Source organism: Oncorhynchus gorbuscha, linkage group LG04 (assembly GCF_021184085.1).
Source record: "Oncorhynchus gorbuscha isolate QuinsamMale2020 ecotype Even-year linkage group LG04, OgorEven_v1.0, whole genome shotgun sequence".
NCBI lineage: Eukaryota > Metazoa > Chordata > Actinopteri > Salmoniformes > Salmonidae > Oncorhynchus > Oncorhynchus gorbuscha.
Window position 1 is genome coordinate 20,483,354 of NC_060176.1, and position 23,309 is coordinate 20,506,662.

Here is a 23,309-nt window from a genome sequence, read left to right on the forward strand (position 1 = left end):
ACAAGATAAATCCAAAATAAGCCCGTAGAGATGCATTGGGCTTATTTTTTAAAGAGTTTGTTGAGAGTGAAACCTCTAGCTTCGCCTCTTGTCTGGAACGCATAAAATAAGTCATGACAGGCCTTATGGAAACAGCATACCTATTGGTAAAATTACATTCTAGCTAAATTTCCATCCAATTGGAAATATGTGAATATTCTAGAATCCTCATAAAAAAAGTGCATTTCTGTAACGGCATTCCTCCTCTTCTGAGGAGGAGTAACGAGAAGGATCAGAGGACCAATCCGCAGCGTGGTAAGTGTCCATAACGTTTATTTTAAGACAATAACTGAACACTATGAAATACAAAACAATAAATGTGAACATGAACGAAAACCGAAACAGTACCGTGTGGCAACAAACACTCACACGGAAACAAACACCCACAACTCAAAAGTGAAACCCAGGCTACCTAAGTATGATTCTCAATCAGAGACAACTAACGACACCTGCCTCTGATTGAGAACCATACTAGGCTGAACTCAAAACCCCAACATAGAAAAACACACATAGACTGACCACCCCAACTCACGCTCTGACCATACTAAATAAAGACAAAACAAAGGAAATAAAGGTCAGAACATGACAGTACCCCCCCCCCAAAGGTGCGGACTCCGGCCATCAAAACCTGAACCTATAGGGGAGGGTCTGGGTGGGCGTCTGTCCACGGTGGCGGCTCTGACGTGGAACATGGACCCCACTTCACCACAGTTTCTTTCCGCCTCCTTGTCCGCCTCCGTGGCCTCTTAAAAGCGACTACCCTCTCCGCCGACTGGGGACCCACACCACGGGTCCCGAATGGACGGGAGATTCCGGCAGCGCTGGACAGGCAGGAGACTCCGGCAGCACCGGACAAGCGGGAGACTCCGGCAGCGCTGGAGTGAAGGACGCCTCCGGCAGCGGCGGACAGGCGGGAGACTCCGGCAGCGCCAGACAGACAAGAGACTCCGGCAGCTCCGGAGTGAAGGGCGATTCTGGCATCACCTGGCTGGCTGACGGCTCTGGCGGCTCCTGGCTGGCTGACGGCTCTGGCGGCTCCTGGCTGACTGGCAGCTCTGACGGCTCAGGACAGACGGGAGACTCTGGCGGCTCAGGACAGACGGGAGACTCTGGCGGCTCAGGACAGACGGGAGACTCTGGCGGCTCAGGACAGACGGGAGACTCTGGCGGCTCAGGACAGACGGGAGACTCTGGCGGCTCAGGACAGACGGGAGACTCTGGCGGCTCAGGACAGACGGGAGACTCTGGCGGCTCAGGACAGACGGGAGACTCTGGCGGCTCAGGACAGACGGGAGACTCTGGCGGCTCAGGACAGACGGGAGACTCTGGCGGCTCAGGACAGACGGGAGACTCTGGCGGCTCAGGACAGGCGGGAGACTCTGGCGGCTCAGGACAGGCGTGAGACTCTGGCGGCTCAGGACAGACGGGAGACTCTGGCGGCGCTGGATAGGAGGAAGGCTCTTGCAGCGCTGGACAGGCGGGAACACCTGTAGGCAGAATACAGAGAGACAGCCTGGTGTGGGGGGCTGCCACCGGAGGGCTGGTGTGTGGAGTTGGCACTGGGTAGACCGGATCGTGTAGGCGCACTGGAGCTCTTGAGCACCGAGCCTGCCCAACCTTACCTGGTTGAATGCTCCCCGTAGCCAGGCCAGTGCGGCGAGGTGGAATAGCCCGCACTGGGCTGTGCTGGCGAACCGGGGACACCATGCGTAAGGCTGGTGCCATGTACGCCGGCCCGAGGAGACGCACTGGAGACCAGATGCGTAGAGCTGGCTTCATGGCACCTGGCTCGATGCCCACTCTAGCCCGGCCGATACGAGGAGCTGGAATGTACCGCACCGGGCTATGCACACGAACTGGGGAAACTGTGCGCTCCACCGCATAACACGGTGCCTGCCCGGTCCCTCTCGCTCTCCGGTAAGCACGGGAAGTTGGCGCAGGTCTCCTACCTGGCGTCGCCACACTCCCTGTGTGCCTCCCCGCAATACATTTTTGGGGCTGCCTCTTGGGCTTCCAGCCGCGCTAGCTCCTCATAATGCCACCTCTCTGCTTTCGCTGCCTCCAGCTCTGCTTTGGGGCGCTGTTCCCAAGGTCCTTTACCGTCCAGAATCTCCTCCCAAGTCCAGTTCTCCAGGTATCGCTGCCTCTCCTGCTGCTGCTGCTGCTGCCTGTTACCACTATGCTTGGTCCTTGGTTGGTGGGTGTCTCTGTAGCGGCATTCCTCCTCTTCTGAGGAGGAGGAGTAGCGAGAAGGATCGGAGGACCAATGCACAGCGTGGTAAGTGTCCATAACGTTTATTTTAAGACAATAACTGAACACTATGAAATACAAAACAATAAATGTGAACATGAACGAAAACCGAAACAGTACCGTGTGGCAACAAACACTCACATGGAAACAAACACCCACAACTCAAAAGTGAAACCCAGGCTACCTAAGTATGATTCTCAATCAGAGACAACTAACGACACCTGCCTCTGATTGAGAACCATACTAGGCTGAACTCAAAACCCCAACATAGAAAAACACACATAGACTGCCCACCCCAACTCATGCCCTGACCATACTAAATAAAGACAAAACAAAGGAAATAAAGGTCAGAACGTGACAATTTCCCCACCAATGTTTCCACCAAACAGACACGTTGCAGATACAAATCAGTCCTGATGACGTTCACTTAAATCTCAATTTACGGAATAAAACCTGTGTATTCATCACACTTTGAACTCTACCAATAGTTTTGTCACAAAAACTTTTGCGTTAAATAGCCTAGTCTGGTCTTGGTACGTGCGTCAACAGCTTGCAGCCTACAATGCTGTCCTGTCCACTCCCGCTCCTGCTCCCCCTCTCGAAGCAGCTAGACTGCTCATCATTACGCACACCTGTCACTATCGTTACGCGCATCAGTGCTTCATCGGACTCACCTGGACTCCATCAAGTTATTAATTATCTCTCCTATATCTGTCACTTCCTCAGTTTCTTTCCCGAGTCAGCATTATTAATGTTGTTATGGGTCCCTTGTCCAGACGCTGTTCGTGGTTTGTTTCCTGTCTGTTTACTCATGAAATATTCACTCCCTGTATTTGCTTCTTGTCTCCCAAAGTCTGTCCTTACAGAATGCTGACTCCACAATTGGAAGCATCATGGAGTTTATATATTTATTTTTGGTGACGTCGGTTCCGGGTGCCGCTGTTGAAACAACTGGGGATGCCTCGGCCGGCTCCTGTCCGGTGAGAGAAAGGTAGGTTGAGGTTGCCAGGATCAGAGTAGTACAGAAGGTGTCATATGCTAAGGCAGTTAAGAGAGTAGTAGAGGAAGATGGGGTCCAGGGTGAGGGATTCGAAGAGGATTCCTGTGAGTAGGATAAGGCCTATAGAGATTGATAGGAACAACATGTGTTTCAGTAAGTGTGTTTCTTAGGGTTCATACCCATCGTTATCAACTGTACTGCAGAAATGAAACATAAATCACAGAAAAAAAGACGTTGTGTTGCAGAAAAGTACTTGGGTGTACGTGATTTTACTGCAGAAGAGTTACAATGTGTGTTACAAGATAGTGTCCAGTCCTCCCAGGCTGTTGACCTGGTGCAGGATCAGATAGTGGTGAGGTTTTAAAGGGTCTAGGGTTAGTTGGTAGGGCAGATTTTTCCCCTTTTCCCCATCATTTGTCCCGTCCCTTTTTGTCTTACAAAGGATAATGAATTCACACTCCAGAACAGTAGGCGGATCCACAGGGATAGATAAGAGAAATACATGAATAGGGAGGCTGTGACAATACACATTTAAAGTAGAAAAAGGTCGGATATTTTGGGGTAGGTAAAATAGATTATGCAACAATTGCGATGGAAAGGTTTTATGCGTAAATATTGATAGAAAATCCATGTCGTAAACGATGATGTTGTAGCCTACTACCACCACAACATGTAAAAACATGCATAGTTTATAAGCAGATGGAATAGGTTATGATGCAAATGTTCTAATACATATCGATGCTCCATTAGCCGTTACAGGAAAGGTACTGTTTGGCGTAGCAGCGAATTTCCGACCAACCTTAACTCAGTGATACTATCTTCGTTCGGCAAAACATTTATCTTCTAAAATGTCCGCGTCGTTAGAATTTTGGAAATGCTCCGTTATTAAAATAAATAAATGTTTTGCTCCATGAAGTATGTGTACATCGTCATCTTGTCTATTTGAAATATTCTCTCATTGATTTAGACAGGTAGGTGCCTCCAGGTGTGAAAGTAAGGTGGTGCAGAGTCCCAGCAAAATAAATAGTGGGGGTAAACCGCATTGTTAAAACATGAGTCTATCGCAATAATTAAAACAACATTTCAAGAAAACTGAGATGAATAGTGCCGGAAACCCGAGACGTGGGACAGCAGTGGATGCATACATTCTAGCCTAATGATAATCACCAAATGTCACGTGTCATTACACTTTTTGGTGTTTTGTGTAACGGATGTCTCTTTCCATTTACCTCTGTTTGGAGGTGTGAAATGTGTTGCAAGTGGATGAATGTGCGCGGGTGCCTAGTAAAGGAGCCCTTTGAAGTGAATGTTTGAGAATCAGATGAAAACATTATGACTAGTTGTGGTTATGCCACAATAAAGGGTCATATTGTACATTTTAAAAGTTAAATGAAACATCTTTAAGACTAGGCCCACAGAGATCCTATTGAATTAATAGGGATTCTATATGTACTTCTTTGATTAGGCCCATCATTTTTTGGGGTGTGCACACATGGTACCGGAAAAAATGTAATCTAATTTCACCCATGGGTCCACCCTAAAGTGCTGCATGTCACGATGACACTCACCTGTCTGGATCAATAAGAGAAAATGTTTAAAACATCTATAAGTGACTTTCTTGAGGTTCACAATCGATTTTAGATACTTTCACATGATTTGGAATTTACACCAGAAAAAGTACAATATATGTCCCATGACTTGAATGGGATTTGTGCCAAACATCTTAAAAGGTTAGTATATAGAATCAGTGCCAGGGAAACTAAACCAAAGTGTGGATTGCTGTCATACCTTGTCCATAGACTGCTTGCAGGGTAAGAAAGCCAATATGTCATTTTGTAATTTGGATAAACTATCCCTTTAAACTTCAATTGATTTATTCAGAACATGAAAAGTTAAGTGCAAAAGTCATTTTAAGTACACTACGTCATCACGCACAGCATTTTATCCGCTAATAAGTCAGTTTGATGGAAAAACCTCTGTTGGGAAAATGTGCATATGGTTTCTATGTAGATTTTAGAATATTCACCTGAAAATCTTTTGCCAATTGGATGGCAACCTATCTGATTCAGAATAGTTTGTAAAACCGCAAGATCTTGATATTTCGTAAGTTACAATGACCAAGGTTTCTAAAAATATTACACAATTTGTGTGTTTTGTACATTGATACAGTGTTTTATTCTTCTTCTAAATTATTCAGTTGCGCCATGCATCTTCTTTAAGTATGGACTTCTGCGCCTCGTGTGCCTCCTAAAAATGTATGTAATGTTCAAATGATATACCATTGTTGAAAGAAGGAGGTCAACTACAACATAGAAAGTCATATTTTATTGTAACACTGATAAGAATTGTAACACATTGAGGTAAGTTAAATAATCCACTTTTGTAAAGTTCTCTGTCCTGCAGTGGCACACAGTATTCAGCCAATCAGAGTTAGAATCCACAAAGTCTGCAGGAGCCAGTACCATCCCAAGTCTGTCCAGTTCACAGTTTTAATACAAAGTTGTTTTTTTCCTTTTGATAAAGTAGAGCACTAGTTTTTCATCATATCTCCATTTAGTTGGCTTACAAGTGTGTTTTACAAGGTTGAGACTTTAAAAAATCCCTTGAGGGAGAAAAGAACATTCTGGTGTTTTTGATATGAGAGAGAACAGAAGCCAATCCAGTCCAGACATGACTTACTGAGTTTGTTTCTGCTAATGTCTTGGCACAGTCTCACAGGGCACTATGAGATAGAGATAGGGGTTGAGTCCTTGGTGGGGAGGGAGGGCGGTCAAAGGATGGTCTCTCTACATAAAAGGCTTTGAGTGCGTTCAGAGGGTGAGGGAGAGGAGTCCAGGGGAGCAGGGGGGTTGGGAGGCCCTGGTGCTGTAGGTGGACGCCGCAGGGATGAGAAAGGGGAACTCAAGGCCCCACAGCTTTGGAGGTGCAGGTCTTCATGGGCACGCTTCCTTGGGCTGCCGATGATGCGTTGTGACTGTGTCATCACCTGACCAACAGACCAACAGTTCAGCCCAGAATGATCCAACAATGGTTTCATTAAGTTATCAGACCAGCTTTTTTTCATATGCATTCATACTCATGCTCATTGATAGACGTACCTGATCTATGACATTGGCACTGAATATAGCTTCCTCCATGTGTCTCTCGTCAGACTTGATGACATACTTGATGCTGTTGACCACCTGCTGGACCTCTGGAGGTAGACTGCAGCTGGAGTGCTCCAGGAATTTGGCCACCAGGATTTTGGTGTCTTTATACGTCTTGAGGTCAGCCAGAGAGTGTGGGCGCTCGTTGGAGACCGTGTGCAGGGCTCGCGGTTTGAGGCGGATGTCCACTTTCCTCCCCTCCTTCTGCTTCCTACCACTGCGGGTGCTGACTTTGGCAGCGGCGTGGGGAGGAGCTGCCACCTCTGTAGACTCTGAACACACCAACACCAACACAAACATACAACATCCAATCAGGCGGGACTCAACATATTCAACACATTTGCACATTCTGTAGGTGAACGCTATTTTCACCTACGAGTCGCTGGTCTAAATGGGTGTTTTCGCCAGAGGTACTGTATGTGTAGACTGCCAGGTTAGGTGGGCAGTGATCTGGTGGGGAGATGTGAAAGGCGTACATAGTAGAGAGGTGGTAAAAGGCTCTGGTGGGGTGGGCGTTACCTTGCTCTGGTGAAGTCTGAGGAGAATCTTCAGGAGGAGGGTTGCTTGCAGAGGGGCAGCCACAGCTGTCACCTGCAGAGGGAGATGTTAGCCTTATGGTGAACAAGTACTTATGCTAAAGTATATTATTTGCATTTCACCAAATGAAGTGATGCTAGCTGCCTATGTGATCTGATTAACCCGGTTCATCTCAACAGTAATGACCGGATCTTTCCTAAACAACACTTGGGGAACAATGCCGTGCCGACACAGGAACAACTCACGTACTTCCAGATATGGAGGTACAGGAGATGGGGTCGCTGGTGGAGCGTACGATGCGAGCCAGCTTGCGATACCTCCTGCCAGACCGGAGCATGCGGGGTCGCTCTGCGGGCGCTGAGGTAGAAGGGGGCTGCGAGGCCGGGCAGGAGGAAGAGGAGGATGGGGACCACACACTGAAGCACAGCCGGGAGCCACGGGGCCGGGAAGGGGGGGACGTGGAGGGGCAGGCAGGGAGGCTCTGGGCTGCTGTGGCTACCTCTACAGAGGCTGTGGCTGTGGCTGCAGAGGGGGAGGCAGAGGGCAGGGAGGGAGGAGTAGGAGGGACAGGAAGAATCAGCTGCCTCCTACTGGCTCGTTCTCTGTGGTTTGCGTGTAGCTTTACTCCTCCCTTGGGCTCCTCGTGCTCCAGTATGTTGACATTCTCTATGGACCAGTCTGGAGAGCGGGGTATGGAGTCCTGGGTGTGGGAGGGCTCGCTGTAGCCAGTGTAGTCGACCCGGGCCAGGCCGCGGTGGCGGTGGGAGAAGCGGGCACTGAACTCTAGACTGATGGAGCTGCTATCAGTGGGGGCGGTGTGCAGCGTGCCATAGGGAGAGGAGTCAGAGCCCTGCACCTCCAGGGAACAGAGATCCTCTGAGGAGCAACTGTGGTCTGGAATTTCTGCTACCTCCTCTGATACCATTAGAGAGGCACTGTCCACCGAGCCTGGACAAGACACAGGAGAGCACAAGCATCAGCTGCACCAAATTATAGTACAGGCATAGATATCAAACATGGCTCAACCCTATGGGTGAGATACACCAGCCTGTTCACACACACAGTCAAAGTCGTGTGAGTGGTGGCTGTAGCGATAGTGATTAAGCCTTCCCTACCCTGAGTACTGAGACCAGCTGTGGCGTTTCTCTCACAGAGGCTGGACTGATCAATGCTGGTAGTGACCTGCAGAGAGGAGCACATGGACAGACAGATACACACACACACACACACACACACACACACACACACACACACACACACACACACACACACACACACACACACACACACACACACACACACACACACACACACACACACACGATTAGTTCTTACAGTTAACAAAGGAGACACACATTTCCAAAGGGATAGTGAGAAATCTGCCATTAGTGAAACCCTTGTTAAAGATGAGGAACAGGTGGGAGAGGCAGAGAATCCTTTTGGAGAACATCTGTCAGAGGCTGCTGCTTCTTCCCGACACATCTGGCAACCATGTGCTCAGTACCACACTCTGGCCAGCAGAGAGCTCTCTAAGCACACATCACCCACTCCACATCAGGAATTCCATTGCCATTTTAGAGGTGGTGAACTGTCACTGTAATGTGGTTTTCTTAAATAATTGAATGCTTATTGTGTTATGTGTTAAGTGTGCTTGTTTTCTCATCCCATCATGATGAGTATTTCTAAATCATAGCAGTGAACATGGAAAAGGATAATCAGGGTCTTAGAAGCATGTAACGCTGTGTAGTGTCTGTAGTACCATTTAATATAAAGTATGTTCCAATACAATACCTCTGTCTTACCAATCATAAGCTGCAGTCACCTGTACAAACTGATCATTTCGTGTCCATACCTCTATTCTTGTCAACCTGCAAGAGGTGAGCGAATAGAATGTCTATTCAGGGGGAATCTAGATCCCTCCTATTGCAGCTGCTCCCCTATGAGGCATACATCTAACAGTAGCCAGTCCCCTGAGGTGCTCTCCCTGCATCAACACTTCAAAGGCATGTACTTCAGGTGAGAAAACTCTATATTGATTTGACCTTATTCACAGAATCTTTGTTAGAAGATCATTTTCAGGAGATCTGTGCAGAGAGCTCTAAAAGAGGAAGGGAAGCCTTTTGGTATTACATTTTAGAGAAAATAATATATTTTGCTCTAAAATGTTGGTGCACCAATGTCTCTTAAAATATCAAAGGGACACAAAAGGCACTCTTTTTGTGGAACGACCCAGCTTTGTTATAGATTCGATTCCTGTCTTTGTCTCCTGTGGTTTCCCTTCGCTGTCATGTAAGAGACATAAGCCCTTGTCTGTCTTAGGAGAGCCATAAAGCACCACTCAGCCCTAAACAGATGACTGTGCCAATGATTGAATGGCATTTTTGGTTAAGCTTGCATTCAATTGCACTCCCTGTTGCACACAACAAGCTTTAATCCCCCCTGTCACAAGGGGATGTATGGCTGATTTAAGATGAAATCGTCAACCCTGTTACAGTCAACCCTGATACTATATTTGGCACTTATAGGTAATTACTATAGATTTTAAAAAACATTAACCTCAAGAGATGGGAAAACATGTTTTTAGGAACATGTGCTCTTAATGACAATATTAAAATGAGATGAAATCAAATGTTCTTTTCTTTACCAAGTTCCACTTCTCAAAAGGTACCCAATTGGTGGAACGACTCAACTGCATTCAACAGGAAACCAACTATATTTCTTGAAGAAGTGACATCTCACATTTTCTCCAGGTGGACAACAATAGTACCCCCATGATTGAGTTCAAAGGAAAAACAGGATGTTATGTTAAACTCATCAAACTAAAATCTATACCCGCTCTGATGTTCTACCAGACAAGATGTGTCTTCTGTATCTCATCTAAATGAGACTTTTTTTCATCACACTTATAGTACACTCAGAAAGTATTCAGACCCCTTGACTTTCCCCACATTTTGTTAGGTTACAGCCTTATTCTAAAATCGATTAAATAAATTGTTTTCCTCATCAATCTACACACAATAACCCACAACAAAGCAAAAGCAGGTTCTGAAACTTTTGCAAATATACAGTTGAAGCCGGAAGTTTACATATACCTTAGCTAAATACATTTAAACTCAGTTTTTCGCAATTCCTGACATTTAATCCTAGTAAATATTCCCTGTCTTAGGTCAGTTAGGATCACCACTTTATTTTAAGAATGTGAAATGTCAGAATAATAGTAGATTTTTTCATCACATTTCCAGTGGGTCAGAAGTTTACATACACTCAATTAGTATGCTACCAGCATTGTCTTTAACTTGTTTAACTTGGTTAAAACGTTTCAGGTAGCCTTCCACAAGCTTCCCACAATAAGTTGGGTGAATTTTTCCCCATTCCCCCTAACAGAGCTGGTGTAACTGAGTCAGGTTTGTAGGCCTCCTTGCTCGCACATGCTTTTTCAGTTCTGCCCACACATTTGCTACAGGATTGAGGTCAAGGGCTTTATGATGGCCACTCCAATACCTTGACTTTGTTGTCCTTAAGCCATTTTGCCACAACTTAGGAGATATGCTTGGTGTCATTGTCCATTTGGAAGACCCATTTGCGACCAAGCTTTAACTGATGTCTTGAGATGTTGTTTCAATATATCCACATAATTTTCCTCATCATGATGATTTTGTGAAGTGCACTAGTTCCTCCTGCAGCAAAGCACCCCCACAACATGATGCTGCCACCACCGTGCTTCACGGTTGGGATGGTGTTGTTCGGCTTGCAAGCCTCCCACCTTTGTCCTCCAAACATAACAATGGTCATTATGGCCAAACAGTTCTATTTTTGTTTCATCAGACCAGAGGACATTTCTCCAAAAAGTACGATCTTTGTCCCATGTGCAGTTGCAAACCTTAGTCTGGCTTTTTTAATGGTGGTTTTGTACCAGTGGCTTTTTCCTTGCTGAGCGGCCTTTCAGGTTGTGTAGATATAGGACTCGTTTTACTGTGGATATAGATACTTTTGTACCTGGTTCCTCCAACATCTTCACAAGGTCCATTGCTGTTGTTCTGGGATTGATTTGCACTTTTCTCACCAAAGTACATTCATCTCTAGGAGACAGAACATGTCTCCTTCCTGAGCAGTATGACGGCTGTGTGGTCCCATGGTGTTTATACTTGCGTACTATTGTTTGTACAGATGAACATGGTACCTTCAGGTATTTGGAAATTGCTCCTAAGGATGAACCAGACTTGTGGAGATCTACATTTTTTTTTCTGAAGTCTTGGCTGATTTCTTTTGATTTTCCCATGATGTCAAGCAAAGAGGCACTGAGTTTTGAAGGTATACCTTGAAATACATCCACAGGTACACCTCCAATTGACTCAAATGATGTCAATTAGCCTATCAGAAGCCTCTAAAGCCATGACATCATTTCTGGAATTTTCCAAGCTGTTTAAAGGCACAATCAACTTAGTGTATGTAAACTTCTGACACACGGGAATTGTGATACAGTGAATTATAAGTGAAAAAATATGTCTGTAAACAACAGTTGTAAAACTGACCTGTGTCTTGCACAAAGTAGATGTCCTAACCGACTTGCCAAAACTATAGTTTGTTAGCAAGAAATTTGTGGAGTGGTTGAAAATGAGTTTTAATGACTCCAACCTAAGTGTATGTAAACATCCGACTTCAACTGTATATAAAAAAAAACATATACCTTATTTACATAAGTATTCAAACCTTTTGTTATGAGATTAGAAATTGAGCTCAGGTGCATCCTGTCTCCATTGATAATCCTTGAGATGTTAACAACTTGATTGGAGTCCACTTGTGACAAATTAAATTGATTGGACATGATTTGGAAAGGCACACACCGGTCTATATAAGGTCCAACAGTGGACAGTGCATGTCAGAGAAGGAAAAGGCCATGAGATCAAAGGAGATGTCTGTAGAGCTCCGAGACAGGATTGTGTCGAGGCACCAATCTGGGGAAGGGTTCCAAAAGAATTCTGCAGCATTGAAGGTCCCCAAGAACACAGTGGCCTCCATCATTCTTAAATGGAAGAAGTTTGGAACCACCAAGGCCCTTCTTAGAGCTGGCAGTCCGGCCAAACTGAGCAATCCGGGGAGAAGGGCCTTGGTCAGGGAGGTGACCAAGAACCCGATGGTCACTCTGACAGCTCTCCAGAGTTCCTCTGTGGAGATGGGGGGACCTTCTAGAGGACAACCATATCTGCCCATCTCTGCAGCACTCCACCAATCACGCCTTCATGGTAGAGTGGCCAAACGGAAGCTACCCCTCAGTAAAAGGCACATGACAGCCCACTTGGAGTTTGCCAAAAGGCAACTAAAGACTCTCAGACCATGAAAAATTAGATTCTCTGGTTTGATGAAACCAAGATTGAACTCTTTTGCCTGAATGTCAAGCGTGACATCTGGAGGAAACCTGGCACCATCCCAACGGCGAAGCATGGTGGTGGCAGCATCATGCTGTGGGGATGTTTTTCAGCAGCAGGGACTGGGTGACTAGTCAGGATCAAGGGAAAGATGAACAGAGAAAAGTACAGAGACATCCTTGATGAAAACCTGCTCCATAGCGCTCAGGATCTCAGACTGGGGCGAAGGTTCACCTTCCAACAGGACAACGGCCCTCAGCGCACAGCCAAGACATCGCAGGAGTGGCTTCGGGACAAGTCTCTGAATGTACTTGAAGGGCCAAGCCAGATCCCTGCAAAGACCTGAAAATAGCTGTGCAGTGACCCCATCCAACCGGAAAAAGCCTGAGAGGATCTGCAGAGAAGAATGGGAGAAACTCCCCAAATACAGGTGTGCCAAGCTTGTAGCGTCATACCCAAGAAGACTCTCGGCTGTAATTGCTGCCAAAGGTTCTTCAACAAAGTACTGAGTAAAGGGTCTGGATACTTATGTAAATGAATGTGATATTTCAGTTTTTTATTTTTAATACATTTGCAAAAAAAATAATCTAAAAACCTGTTTTTGCTTTGTTATTATATGGTATTGTGTGTAGATTAATGAGGGGGGGGGACTATTTCATCCAATTTAGAATAAGGCTGAAATGTAACAAAATATGGAAAAAGTCAAAGGGTCTGAATACTTTCTGAATGCACTGTATGTGTGTGCTGCTGCCTTAGGGGAGGCCTTATGAGGTCAGCAGTGAATTGGGTCATCTGCATAATGAAATGTTACACGTCTTTATTATTTGTCCTTTATTAGAGCCTGTGGCAGCAATTTACACAGAGAGAGAGAGGAGCATAAAATCCTCTCACCTCACTAATCCTCAACCCAAATAGAAACATCAACTGAGTCTCTAACTGGCTAGCTTCTCTCTGTGTACTTCTCCTTCTCTCTTTGTGATCTCACACAACAGCTTCTTCTGAAGCCAAAATGCCTTTCTTAGCACTCTCCTTTGTAGTTGTGTTCTTACAATGTGCATGTAAACAGGGACGTATTCAACAGTGAGAGGGGTTCTAAACTACTCTGACTGTGAATAGACAATGTGTAATGTTAGAAAGAGGCTGGCTAGTACACTGGTCTTTTATGGGGGAAGGATGGTAGTGATACTCACCTGACTGGCATGGGTCTGCCCCATCCCCAACCCCACCACAGACTCATATGACGGGGGCAACTCAGAGGGGTAGAGTGTCCCAGGGCTGTTGATGGGCACTCCATAGATGGCACTGAACGGGGAGTGTGGAAAGTCCAGGTGTAGACTTCTGAATGTGAGAAACATTAGGGAGGAAAGGTGTGAGGAGAGAAATAATAATATCCTCTTCTTCCTCAATCCAGCAACACTTCAATTTTGAGTAAACAAACACATTCAATTGGTTGAGAGGCACATTGTTTTTCATGTGGTGTTAATTAAAAATATCTCACCCATGCAAGAGCCGAGCCATCTTTTTTAATTAAAACCCATTCTCCTGTGAAGTGGCAGAGTGTAAAATACAACTTGAGTGTCTGAATTAATCATCCAGCGCATGATGATGTCATGACATGTTTCTGCCCTCAGCTAGGGGACTCTATAAAGGCTTCCTCTGCATGTTTCTATTTACAGCCTAACTGACAAGGACACATGACATCTAGCCAAGCAGCTGGGATCAGCATGCCTTCAAAGATGTGGAAATGGAACTGACTCTCCTATACCAAGTAGAAGGAGATCAATGGCACATTTACACAAGGCCATGGATGTTACTTTACCAGTGCTGCTTAACAAAGCACTACAACATTCTGAGTCTGTACTGAGCATTGTGAGTGGCTTGGCTCAAGGGCTCCACAGAATTTGTGTTAAACGCTCAACAAAGCTTACTTAGTGTCCAATAAGCTTTCTCTACCCGTAACCATGTTCTGAACACCTCAAAAACAAAGGTCATGTGGTTTGGTAAGAAGAATGCCCCTATCCCCACAGGTGTGATTACTAACTCTGATGATTTAGAGCTTGATGTAGTCACCTCATACAAGTACTTGGGAGTATGGCTAGACAGTACACTGTCCTTCACTCAGCACATATCAAAGCTGCGGGTTCAAATTAAATCTAGACTTGGTTTCCTCTATTGTAATCGCTCCTCTTTCACCCCAGCTGCCAAACTAACCCTGATTCAGATGACCATAGATTTTGGAGACATCATTTATAGATCGGCAAGTCAGGGTGTTCTTGAGCGGCTAGGTGTTCTTTACTATTCGGCCATCAGATTTGCAACAAATACTCAAACGGGACAGTTCTATTCAAAGACTCAATCATGGACACTGTGGCTGCTTTGTGTGATATATTGTTGTCTCTACCATATTTTCCTTTGTGCTGTTGTCTGTGCCCAATAATGTTTGTACTATGTTTTCTGCTGCTACCATGCTGTGTTGTCATGTGTTGCTGCCTTGCTATGTTGTTGTCTTAGGTCTCTCTTTATGTAGTGTTGTGTTGTCGTGATGTATGTTTTGTCCTATATTTATATTGTATTTATTTTACATTTTTAATCCCAGCCCCCGTCCCTGCAGTAGGCCTTTTCCCTTTTGGTAGGCCGTCATTATAAGTAAGAATTTGTTCTTAACGGACTTGCCTAGTTGAATAAAGTTTAAATAAAATATTTAAATAAATGTCTACGATCAAACTTGCTCTAGCCACTTACAATATATATATTTAATCAAACATATGTGTTTAGTTTAAACTCTGCCATCAATCACTAAAATAAAATATGATTCTGGGCAAGGATAAAACCAAATAATCAAACTAGGAGTTGTATCAAACCTAGCCTCATAGTGAACCAAGCTTCCCTAAAACGGGAAGCCTGGGGAAGTTCCATGGCAAAAAGTAGCTAAAGAGGGGAGGGAACCAGGTGTAAATTACGGTGCAAAACACGCCTACACGGGCACCCGGGCAAGATTAATCAAACCCCCTCAGTGCGTAAAGACAAAAAAAAACGATAAAACAAGCACTGGGTGGTGACAAAACATTTTAGAACGTTTGCATCACCCTCGTTTATACAGCATTTCTCTGTTTCGGGACGAGATAAAGCTGCAGCAAGAGAGGAAAAAAGGTCTACAATGCTGGCCATTTCAATATTTCTTATTTTGAAGTTTCTGGAGTGATATTTGGGTGTGCAGGCTTGCATGAGCCCCGGGAAAAGAAGTAGCGAGTCACAATGAGGTTCACTTTGACAAAAGTCAGTTAACCTTGTAAGCTACCTAGGTATAACTAGCTACAGTTACCTACTAGCTAGTTCAATTTCTCTCAGGATTATAAAGGCAACAAAATTTTAATTTAAAAAAGCATATTATTGACCTAAAGGGTTAGCTGTGTTAGCCCAGTATCTAACTTATTCAGGGTCAGTGATACATAAAGCAACCATAGTACTGTCTATCCCCCTCCATATCAGCTCTGGACCTCGAAGCCAATTCCACTGCTTTCATTGTTCCCCTTTAATCAGGGACTAATTTAGACCTGGGACACCAGGTGGATGCAATTAGTTATCAGGTAGAAGAGAAAACCAGCAGACTCCAAACCTCGTAGGGTAAGAGTTGAATACGCCTGATCTGTCTACTATGGGAACAATGGCTACCTTTTGCAAGCAACATTGCTAAAATGAATAAAATAAAATGAACCTCAAAATATGTTACCTCTAATTCTCATATCCTGTAACCTAATTGTCATCGCCTAACTTTCATACTGTACCTAAATTACAAGGGTTGGATTTTTATAATTTTGTCAGCACTCAACCTGGTCTGAGCATTTTGTATTATCTTGTATGTAAATCCGTGATGCTTCATTTAGTATGATATGTTACGTTTAGCATGGTATTAATTTGTGGATTTCCATCACCCATTTCGTATATGTTATGAATTACAATTCATATTATATGTTACAAATTTGCAAAATGTACAATATGTTACGAATTTGCAAAATGTATGATATGTCATGAATTCTAGTTAGGTGGCTAATGTTAGCTAGGCTATGGGTTAAGGTTAGCGGTTAGCGTTAATGTCAGTGCTTAATTTGAGCCGGAACAGGATCTGGCACCTCTCCGTTCCTCTTTCCGGAACCTATTTGGACAGATCCGGTACCTCTTGTGGCATGAAAAATAAGTGTAACTTTTAGCAATGTAAAAATTCTAATAAAAGTGATCAAAGATAATTTGAGTTGCCTCTTTTCGCTAATTGTTTTTCCACCATTCATTTTTCCCATAGGAGATTTTAGAAACAGTTCAAATAAGGGCTGTGTTTCGTGTAGGCTTACCCTTTCATGATGTTTTGATAACTGTGTAAATCTCTCTAGGACAAGGTGACTTTTTTATTTATTATATTTTCTACCCCTGGGAGAGGCGAAGGTCGAGAGCCATGCGTCCTCCGAAACACAACCCTGCCAAGTCGCACTGCAGCTTGACACACTGCCCACTTAACCCGGAGCCAGTTGCACCAATGTGTTAGAGGAAACACTGTGCAACTGGTGACTGAAGTCAGTGTGCATGTGCCCAGCCCGCCACAGGAGTCGCTAGAGCGCAATGGGAAAAGAACATCCCGGACGGCTGGATGAGACAGCTGAATAAAGGCAAAGGTAAGAATATCTGGATTAACTATCTAATATTAGCTAAATTTAGTCATGAATAAATTGGCTAAATGTTTTTAAGTTAATAATTTTGTGAACTGTCTATAAAGTTTTAAATTAACACAATACCTATTAGCAAAGGTGTCAGCTAGAGAAGATGTGCACGAGCTTGCAGTCTTCTATGATGCTAATTAGCATGTTCAAATCTGAGAGTAAACAGAGCTGAATATATTGATAAAGGCCAACTTGTCTGAGAGAGATTTACATGTTTATCAAAAAACGTCACGCTAGGATAAGCCTACACGACACACAGCCCTTATTTGAATTGTTTCTAAAATCAGTGGTGGAAAAACTATTTCCCTGTTTGACCGCTAGGTTTTATTGGTATTATGACACCTTCACTGTGGGGCTCTATTTGAGTGTACCGGATGTAGGTTTACTATGTTACGTCTAGTCTATGAGACCAGCCTGCCGCACTGGTATATGGATTGCCTCATACAGTTGAAGTCGGAAGTTTACATACACTTAGGTTGGAGTCATTCAAACTCGTTTTTCAACCACTCCATAAATGTCTTGTTAACAAACTATTGTTTTGGCAAGTCAGTTAGGACATCTACTTTGTGCATGACAAGTAATTTTTCCAACAATTGTTTACAGAAAGATTCTTTCACTTATAATTCACTGTATCACAATTCCAGTGGGTCAGAAGTTTACATACACTAAGTTGATTGTGCCTTTAAACAGCTTGGAGAATTCCAGAAAATTATGTCATAGCTTTAGAGGCTTCTGATAGGCTAAATTACATCATTTGAGTCAATTGGAGGTGTACCTGTGGATGTATTTCTTCAAACGCAGTGCCTCTTTGCTTGACATCATGGGGAAATCAGCCAAGACTTCAGATAAAAAACGGTAGACCACCACAAGTCTGGCTCATCCTTGGGATCAATTTCCAAACGCCTGAAGGTACCATGTTCATCTGTACAAACAATAGTACCCAAGTATAAACACCATGGGACCCCGCAGCTATCATACCGCTCAGGAAGAAGACATGTTCTGTCTCCTAAAGATGAACGTACTTTGGTGAGAAAAGTGCAAATCAATCCCAGAACAACAACAATGGACCTTGTGAAGATGCTGGAGGAAACAGGTACAAAAGTATCTATATTCCCAGTAAAGTGAGTCCTATATCTACACAACCTGAAAGGCCGCTCAGCAAGGGAGAAGCCACTGCTCCAAAACCGGCATAAAAAAGCCAGACGGTTTGCAACTACACGTGGGGACAAAGATCATACTTCTTGGAATAATGTCCTCTGGTCTGATGTAACAAAAATACAACTGTTTGGCCATAATGACCATTATGTTTGGAGGAAAAAGGAGCCTTGCAAGTCAAACAACACCATCCCAACCGCGAAGCAATGGGGTGGCAGCATCATGTTGTGGGGGTGCTTTGCTGCAGGAGGGACTGGTGCACTTTACAAAATAGATGGCATCATGAGGGAAAATTACATAAATATATTGAAACAGCATCTCAAGACATCAGTCAGGAAGTTAAAGCTTGGTCAAAAATGGGTGTTCCAAATGAACAATGACCCCAAGTATACTTCCAAAGTTGTGGAAAAATGGCTTAAGGACAACTAAGTCAAGTTATTGGGAGTGGCCATCACAAAGCCCTGACCTCACTCCTATAGAAAATGTGTGGGGGGAACTGAAAAAGCTTGTGAGGTGTACGAACCTGACTCAGTTACACCAGCTGTCAGGAGGAATGGGGCAAAATTCACCCAACTTATTGCGGGAAGCTTGTGGAAGGCTACCTGAAACATTTGACCCAAGTTAAACAATGTAAAGGCAATGCTACCAAATACTAATTGAGTGTATGTAAACTTCTAACCCACTGGGAATGTGATGAAATAAATAAAATCGCTGTTATTCTGACATTTCACATTCTTAAAATAAAGTGGTGATCCTAACTGACGTAAGACAGGGAATATTTACTAGGATTACATGTCAGGAATTGTGAAATGAGTTTAAACGTATTTGGCTAAGGTGTAGGTAAACTTCCGACTGTATATAGTCTACTAGTATTGTTTTAAATTGAGAACATATAGCTCAACATGTAAACCATGTGAGAGTTTTGCTATTCTCTGCATGCCATATGATAAGCTGCTAAATGGATTCAGATAGCTGATATACTGAGACAGAGTGACAATTAAACAAGACTGGAGATCTTACAACTAGACAAAAAGGAAATGTTCATTTGAGAATACAACACAGAGACATTAAAGACAGAGACAGAACCCCTTCTCTTCTTTAATGCAGGATTGTGATCAATCAACATCGACACTAGTTCATTTTGAATATTTTTTTAACAGTTAAAACAAGTTAAACACTTCATCACTGCAAAATGTACAAGTAACCTAACTCTTATGTAAAGATTAGACATCTTAGTCTAAACAATAGAAAAGTTAGTATTAGTAACAAGTAGGCTATTATTAGTAAAACAATTTCAGGTGAACAAAAACTCGATACCAGCAGTGACTAACCTTGCTCCATTGATCCCTGATCTACTGGGTGAGCAGACTTCTGTTCCAGCCCAGCAATAGTACACTTGATTATCAACTCATTAGGTTTGATAAGTTGAATCAGGTGTGTTATTTCTGGGCTGAAACAGAACCTTGCACACCTATCAGACCTCCAGCCTTCTCCAATTGTAATAGGTTTATACATTGTGTGTGATGTTCAACTGTTTTTGTATACAACATGTGCTAACATATGTAGGCCTACACATATAACCCAGGGCATATAGGTAGGCCTACCGATGTTAGCAAAAGTTATATACAAAAATACGCTGGTATACAGTTACTGTGTGAGAAGTTAAAGTTAGCCATTGTTATGTATATGTGGGCTAAAAAGTACCAGTGGCCTGGCTTTGGCCCCAAGTGAGAGCAGGTCTGCCGGAGCCACGGCCCAGACACGGGTGCCGGGCCACATAGATGGAAACAAAAAGTCTGAGCCTTTTAGGTAAAACACTGGGGTAAATCCTGTACGGAAACACACCATTAGTCTCTTGGGACATTCATTAGGACCTCTCTCTTCATCTGCAAACACAGGCTTTCCATAACTGAGGACAGAAAACATTACAACAAAACAGAATTCCTTATACTGAAATTAGTCAGCACTGAACATTATGTTGTTATCTCTCTGTCCTCCATTTTTCTTTCTTGGGACTGGAGAATATTTGTAAAATGTCATCCCACAAAGTTACCTGCCCTGTCCAGTAGCCTACACTCTCCCTTTACTGACAGCTAGAGCTGCAATCTCTTCCTAGGCTGTGATCAACAAATGCATTTGGAGACAGTTTTTAAATTACAATGATTACATCAAGATACTGTAGTTAGCTAATATAAAAGTTATCTAGATAATGACATTTAATTCACTTAGCTAAACAGTGTGTAAAGTTAGCTTGTTAGCTAGCAGCTCAGTTGAGTTAGCCTACAAAGTGGCCTACTAGAAGTGTAATACATAGTTTAACATTTCAAAATATATTTACTTACTTGAATAGGTTCTCCCACTGCCTCTGTTTTTGAGCCCTTATTTTTTATAATAATGGGCAATCTTCAAGATTTTTCGGTGGTAGCAAAGCGCAGCCAGCAGCAATATGGACGAATGGTGACAAGGTAAAACGTGTGTTTGTCGACAGAGTAGTTTAGAACGTGTTGTGACATTTCACTTAACCAGCATAATCCATTTTCAATTTTAACAAATATAAATCGCAGACTGTCAGCCTCACTTGATCATTTGAAAACGTGCACTTGAAACTAGAAAACGCAACAACTCTCTACAAAAGGACGGAAAACAGTTGCACACATAACACCCCCCTACAGGTGTTGAAATGTAACAGCCAATCAAAATCTTGCGGAACTGTTCAAATCGCCTTTGCAATACAAAATTCTCCAGGCATGACAACAACATGATTTTGGAGGCATGGCAACGCATGACTATATCAAACCCAGTGTGACAGGTGCCAAAGGAGATGCCACAGCCACTCATTCAAACAGGCATGTTGCTATGTTGGTCAGCCAGGTTGTTAGGAGATTGTTAGGAGGTCAGAGTGTTGTGCTGCAGCCAGTACATCTGTACATCTATCACTGAAGTGCAGGTGTTGTGTTGCTTTGCTGTAGTGCCTCAGTTTACCCATCACCGGGGTCAAGGTGTTGTGTTGTGTTTGTTCTGTTGTGTTGTGATGTTGTGTTGTGTTGTGTTGCGATACCTCTGTCCGTCCATCACCGGGGTGCAGGTGTACTCTGGGGGGTAGTAGGGGGGTGGAGGAATGGGTGGGATGAACTCGTCAAAGTCAAGGGTCTGGTGCAGGATGGTGCCGTGGGGGGTCATGCAGTCAGCGCTCAGGGCTCGTGCTCTGTGTGGCATGAACTGAAACAGACAGACAGATAGAGAGAAGACACAAACCCAACATTTATTTCAGAGACAGGAAACCGCCGTCTGTTTGTCTCATTCTGAAAGCTTTATACTGGGATCATTGAACGTGTTAATTTCAACAACATTCTGTAATAAAACGGTTCATCTATCTGACACAATGATGTTTATTTTTTTCGATACTCGGACAAAGGAACTATGCAGTAGCATGCGTCGTTATCGGTGGCAAAGTCGTTAATGGCCGGGCTAATAAAGACAGACACAATGGAGCAGTGGAGGAAAAAACGCTGGCTGGATCAATACTTGTCAAGTGAAGGAAGTCTGCCCTGGCCAGCACGTTGTGCATTGAGTCAGTCAGGCTTTAGTAGGCAGCCAGCTTTGTTCCTGGGAGCTGAAAACTTTCCTTGTGAAATGGGAATGAAGCCAGATTGAGAGGGGCTCTGTGAGTGTACTGGGAATAGGAGGAGACAGGTCCTTTGTCATTCACCCTCCTGTGACCTTACGGCTGTACAGGCCACTTTAATCTCTCCTGGTCTGTGTTTTTAAAATAGTGGCATGGCTCACATTCCTCCTGCTCCCAACCAGACGGTGACGTGCCATTGAGAAGTTCCCATTCAGGACGCACTGGAGTTCAGCTTGTCTACTTTGAAGTTCAAATCTGACTTTGAGAAATGTGCCCATCTGTTGCTTTGTGTCTGCCATCAATCATGTGTCATACAAGAAGAGCAAAGAAAGTTTACATAGATATATTCATTATCAGTCAAGGACAAAGACATGAAAAGCTCTTATTGAAATTTTGACTAAATAGTAAAACCTTGCCCTTACCACCTAAATGACTGTGATCTGTATCATTTTAGGTTACAAAAAGTATTGTTTTTGCATTTTCTTCTAGCCACAAAAGATGAAGAAACTGAACCAGGTGCAAAATCAAACATATTGTCCTGCTCTTAAGCTTATGGTCCTGTAGGTCATTGTGCCTGTGCGGTGACTGTGTAGCTGGGACCACTAGTGATGTCTTGCATTGCCACTCTGTGCTCTGAGATGAAACTAATCCTCTACTGGCAGCCTCCACTCTAGCCCCTGCACCAATCCCATTGCTAACCCCTACATCTGCATCAGTGTCAGGCAGTCCCAGCCCCTACATCTGGCCCGGCTCCAGCCCCAAACTCCTGCCTCACTAATATACAGTGGGGCAAAAAAGTATTTAGTGAGCCACCAATTGTGCAAGTTCTCCCACTTAAAACGATGAAAGAGGCCTGTAATTTTCATCATAGGTACACTTCAAATATGACAGACAAAATGAGAAAAAGAAATCCAGAAAATCACATTAAGGGATTTTTAATGAATTTATTTGCAAATTGGAATGGTGGAAATGGTGGAAAACAAGTATTTGGTCAATCACAAAAGTTTATCTCAATACTCTGTTATATACCCTTTTTTGGCAATGACAGATGTCAAACGTTTTCTGTAAGTCTTCACGAGGTTTTCACACACTGTTGCTGGTATTTTGGCCCATTCCCCCATGCAGATCTCCTCCAGACCAGTGATGTTTTGGGGCTGTTGCCGGGCAACACGGACTTTCAACTCCCTCCAAAGATTTTCTATGGGGTTGAGATCTGGAGACTGGCTTACGAAGCCACTCCTTCGTTGCCTGGGCGGTATGTTTGGGATCATTGTCATGCTGAAAGACCCAGCCACGTTTCATCTTCAATGCCCTTGCTGATGGAAGGAGGTTTTCACTCAAAATCTCACGATACATGGCCCCATTCATTCTTTCCTTTACACGGATCAGTCGTCATGGTCCCTTTGCAGAAAAACAGCCCCAAAGCATGATGTTTCCACCCCCATGCTTCACAGTAGGTATGGTGTTCTTTGGATGCAACT

At 43.9% G+C, this 23,309-nt stretch overlaps 1 protein-coding gene and 1 long non-coding RNA gene across 2 annotated transcripts in view; both read right to left on the reverse strand.

Annotated features, from left to right (window-relative positions):
* Positions 1-5,606: 5,606 nt before the first annotated feature.
* LOC124033818 (protein FAM189A1-like) overlaps positions 5,607-23,309 on the reverse strand; it is a 136,836-nt gene continuing 119,133 nt past the window's right edge. Inside the window, exons 6-12 of the mRNA XM_046346171.1 lie at positions 21,262-21,422; positions 13,530-13,677; positions 8,089-8,155; positions 7,223-7,921; positions 6,956-7,027; positions 6,389-6,708; positions 5,607-6,276 (exon numbers count right to left, since the gene is read on the reverse strand). Coding sequence (XP_046202127.1) covers positions 6,061-6,276; positions 6,389-6,708; positions 6,956-7,027; positions 7,223-7,921; positions 8,089-8,155; positions 13,530-13,677; positions 21,262-21,422 — 1,683 coding nt within the window. The 3' untranslated portion in view covers positions 5,607-6,060. The remainder of the gene's footprint in view (positions 6,277-6,388; positions 6,709-6,955; positions 7,028-7,222; positions 7,922-8,088; positions 8,156-13,529; positions 13,678-21,261; positions 21,423-23,309) is intronic.
* On the reverse strand, positions 19,289-20,864 carry LOC124033819. The gene is made up of 2 exons (XR_006838457.1): positions 20,546-20,864; positions 19,289-20,112 (listed from the first exon to the last, which is right to left on the reverse strand). It is a non-coding gene; the product is annotated as an uncharacterized LOC124033819 (long non-coding RNA).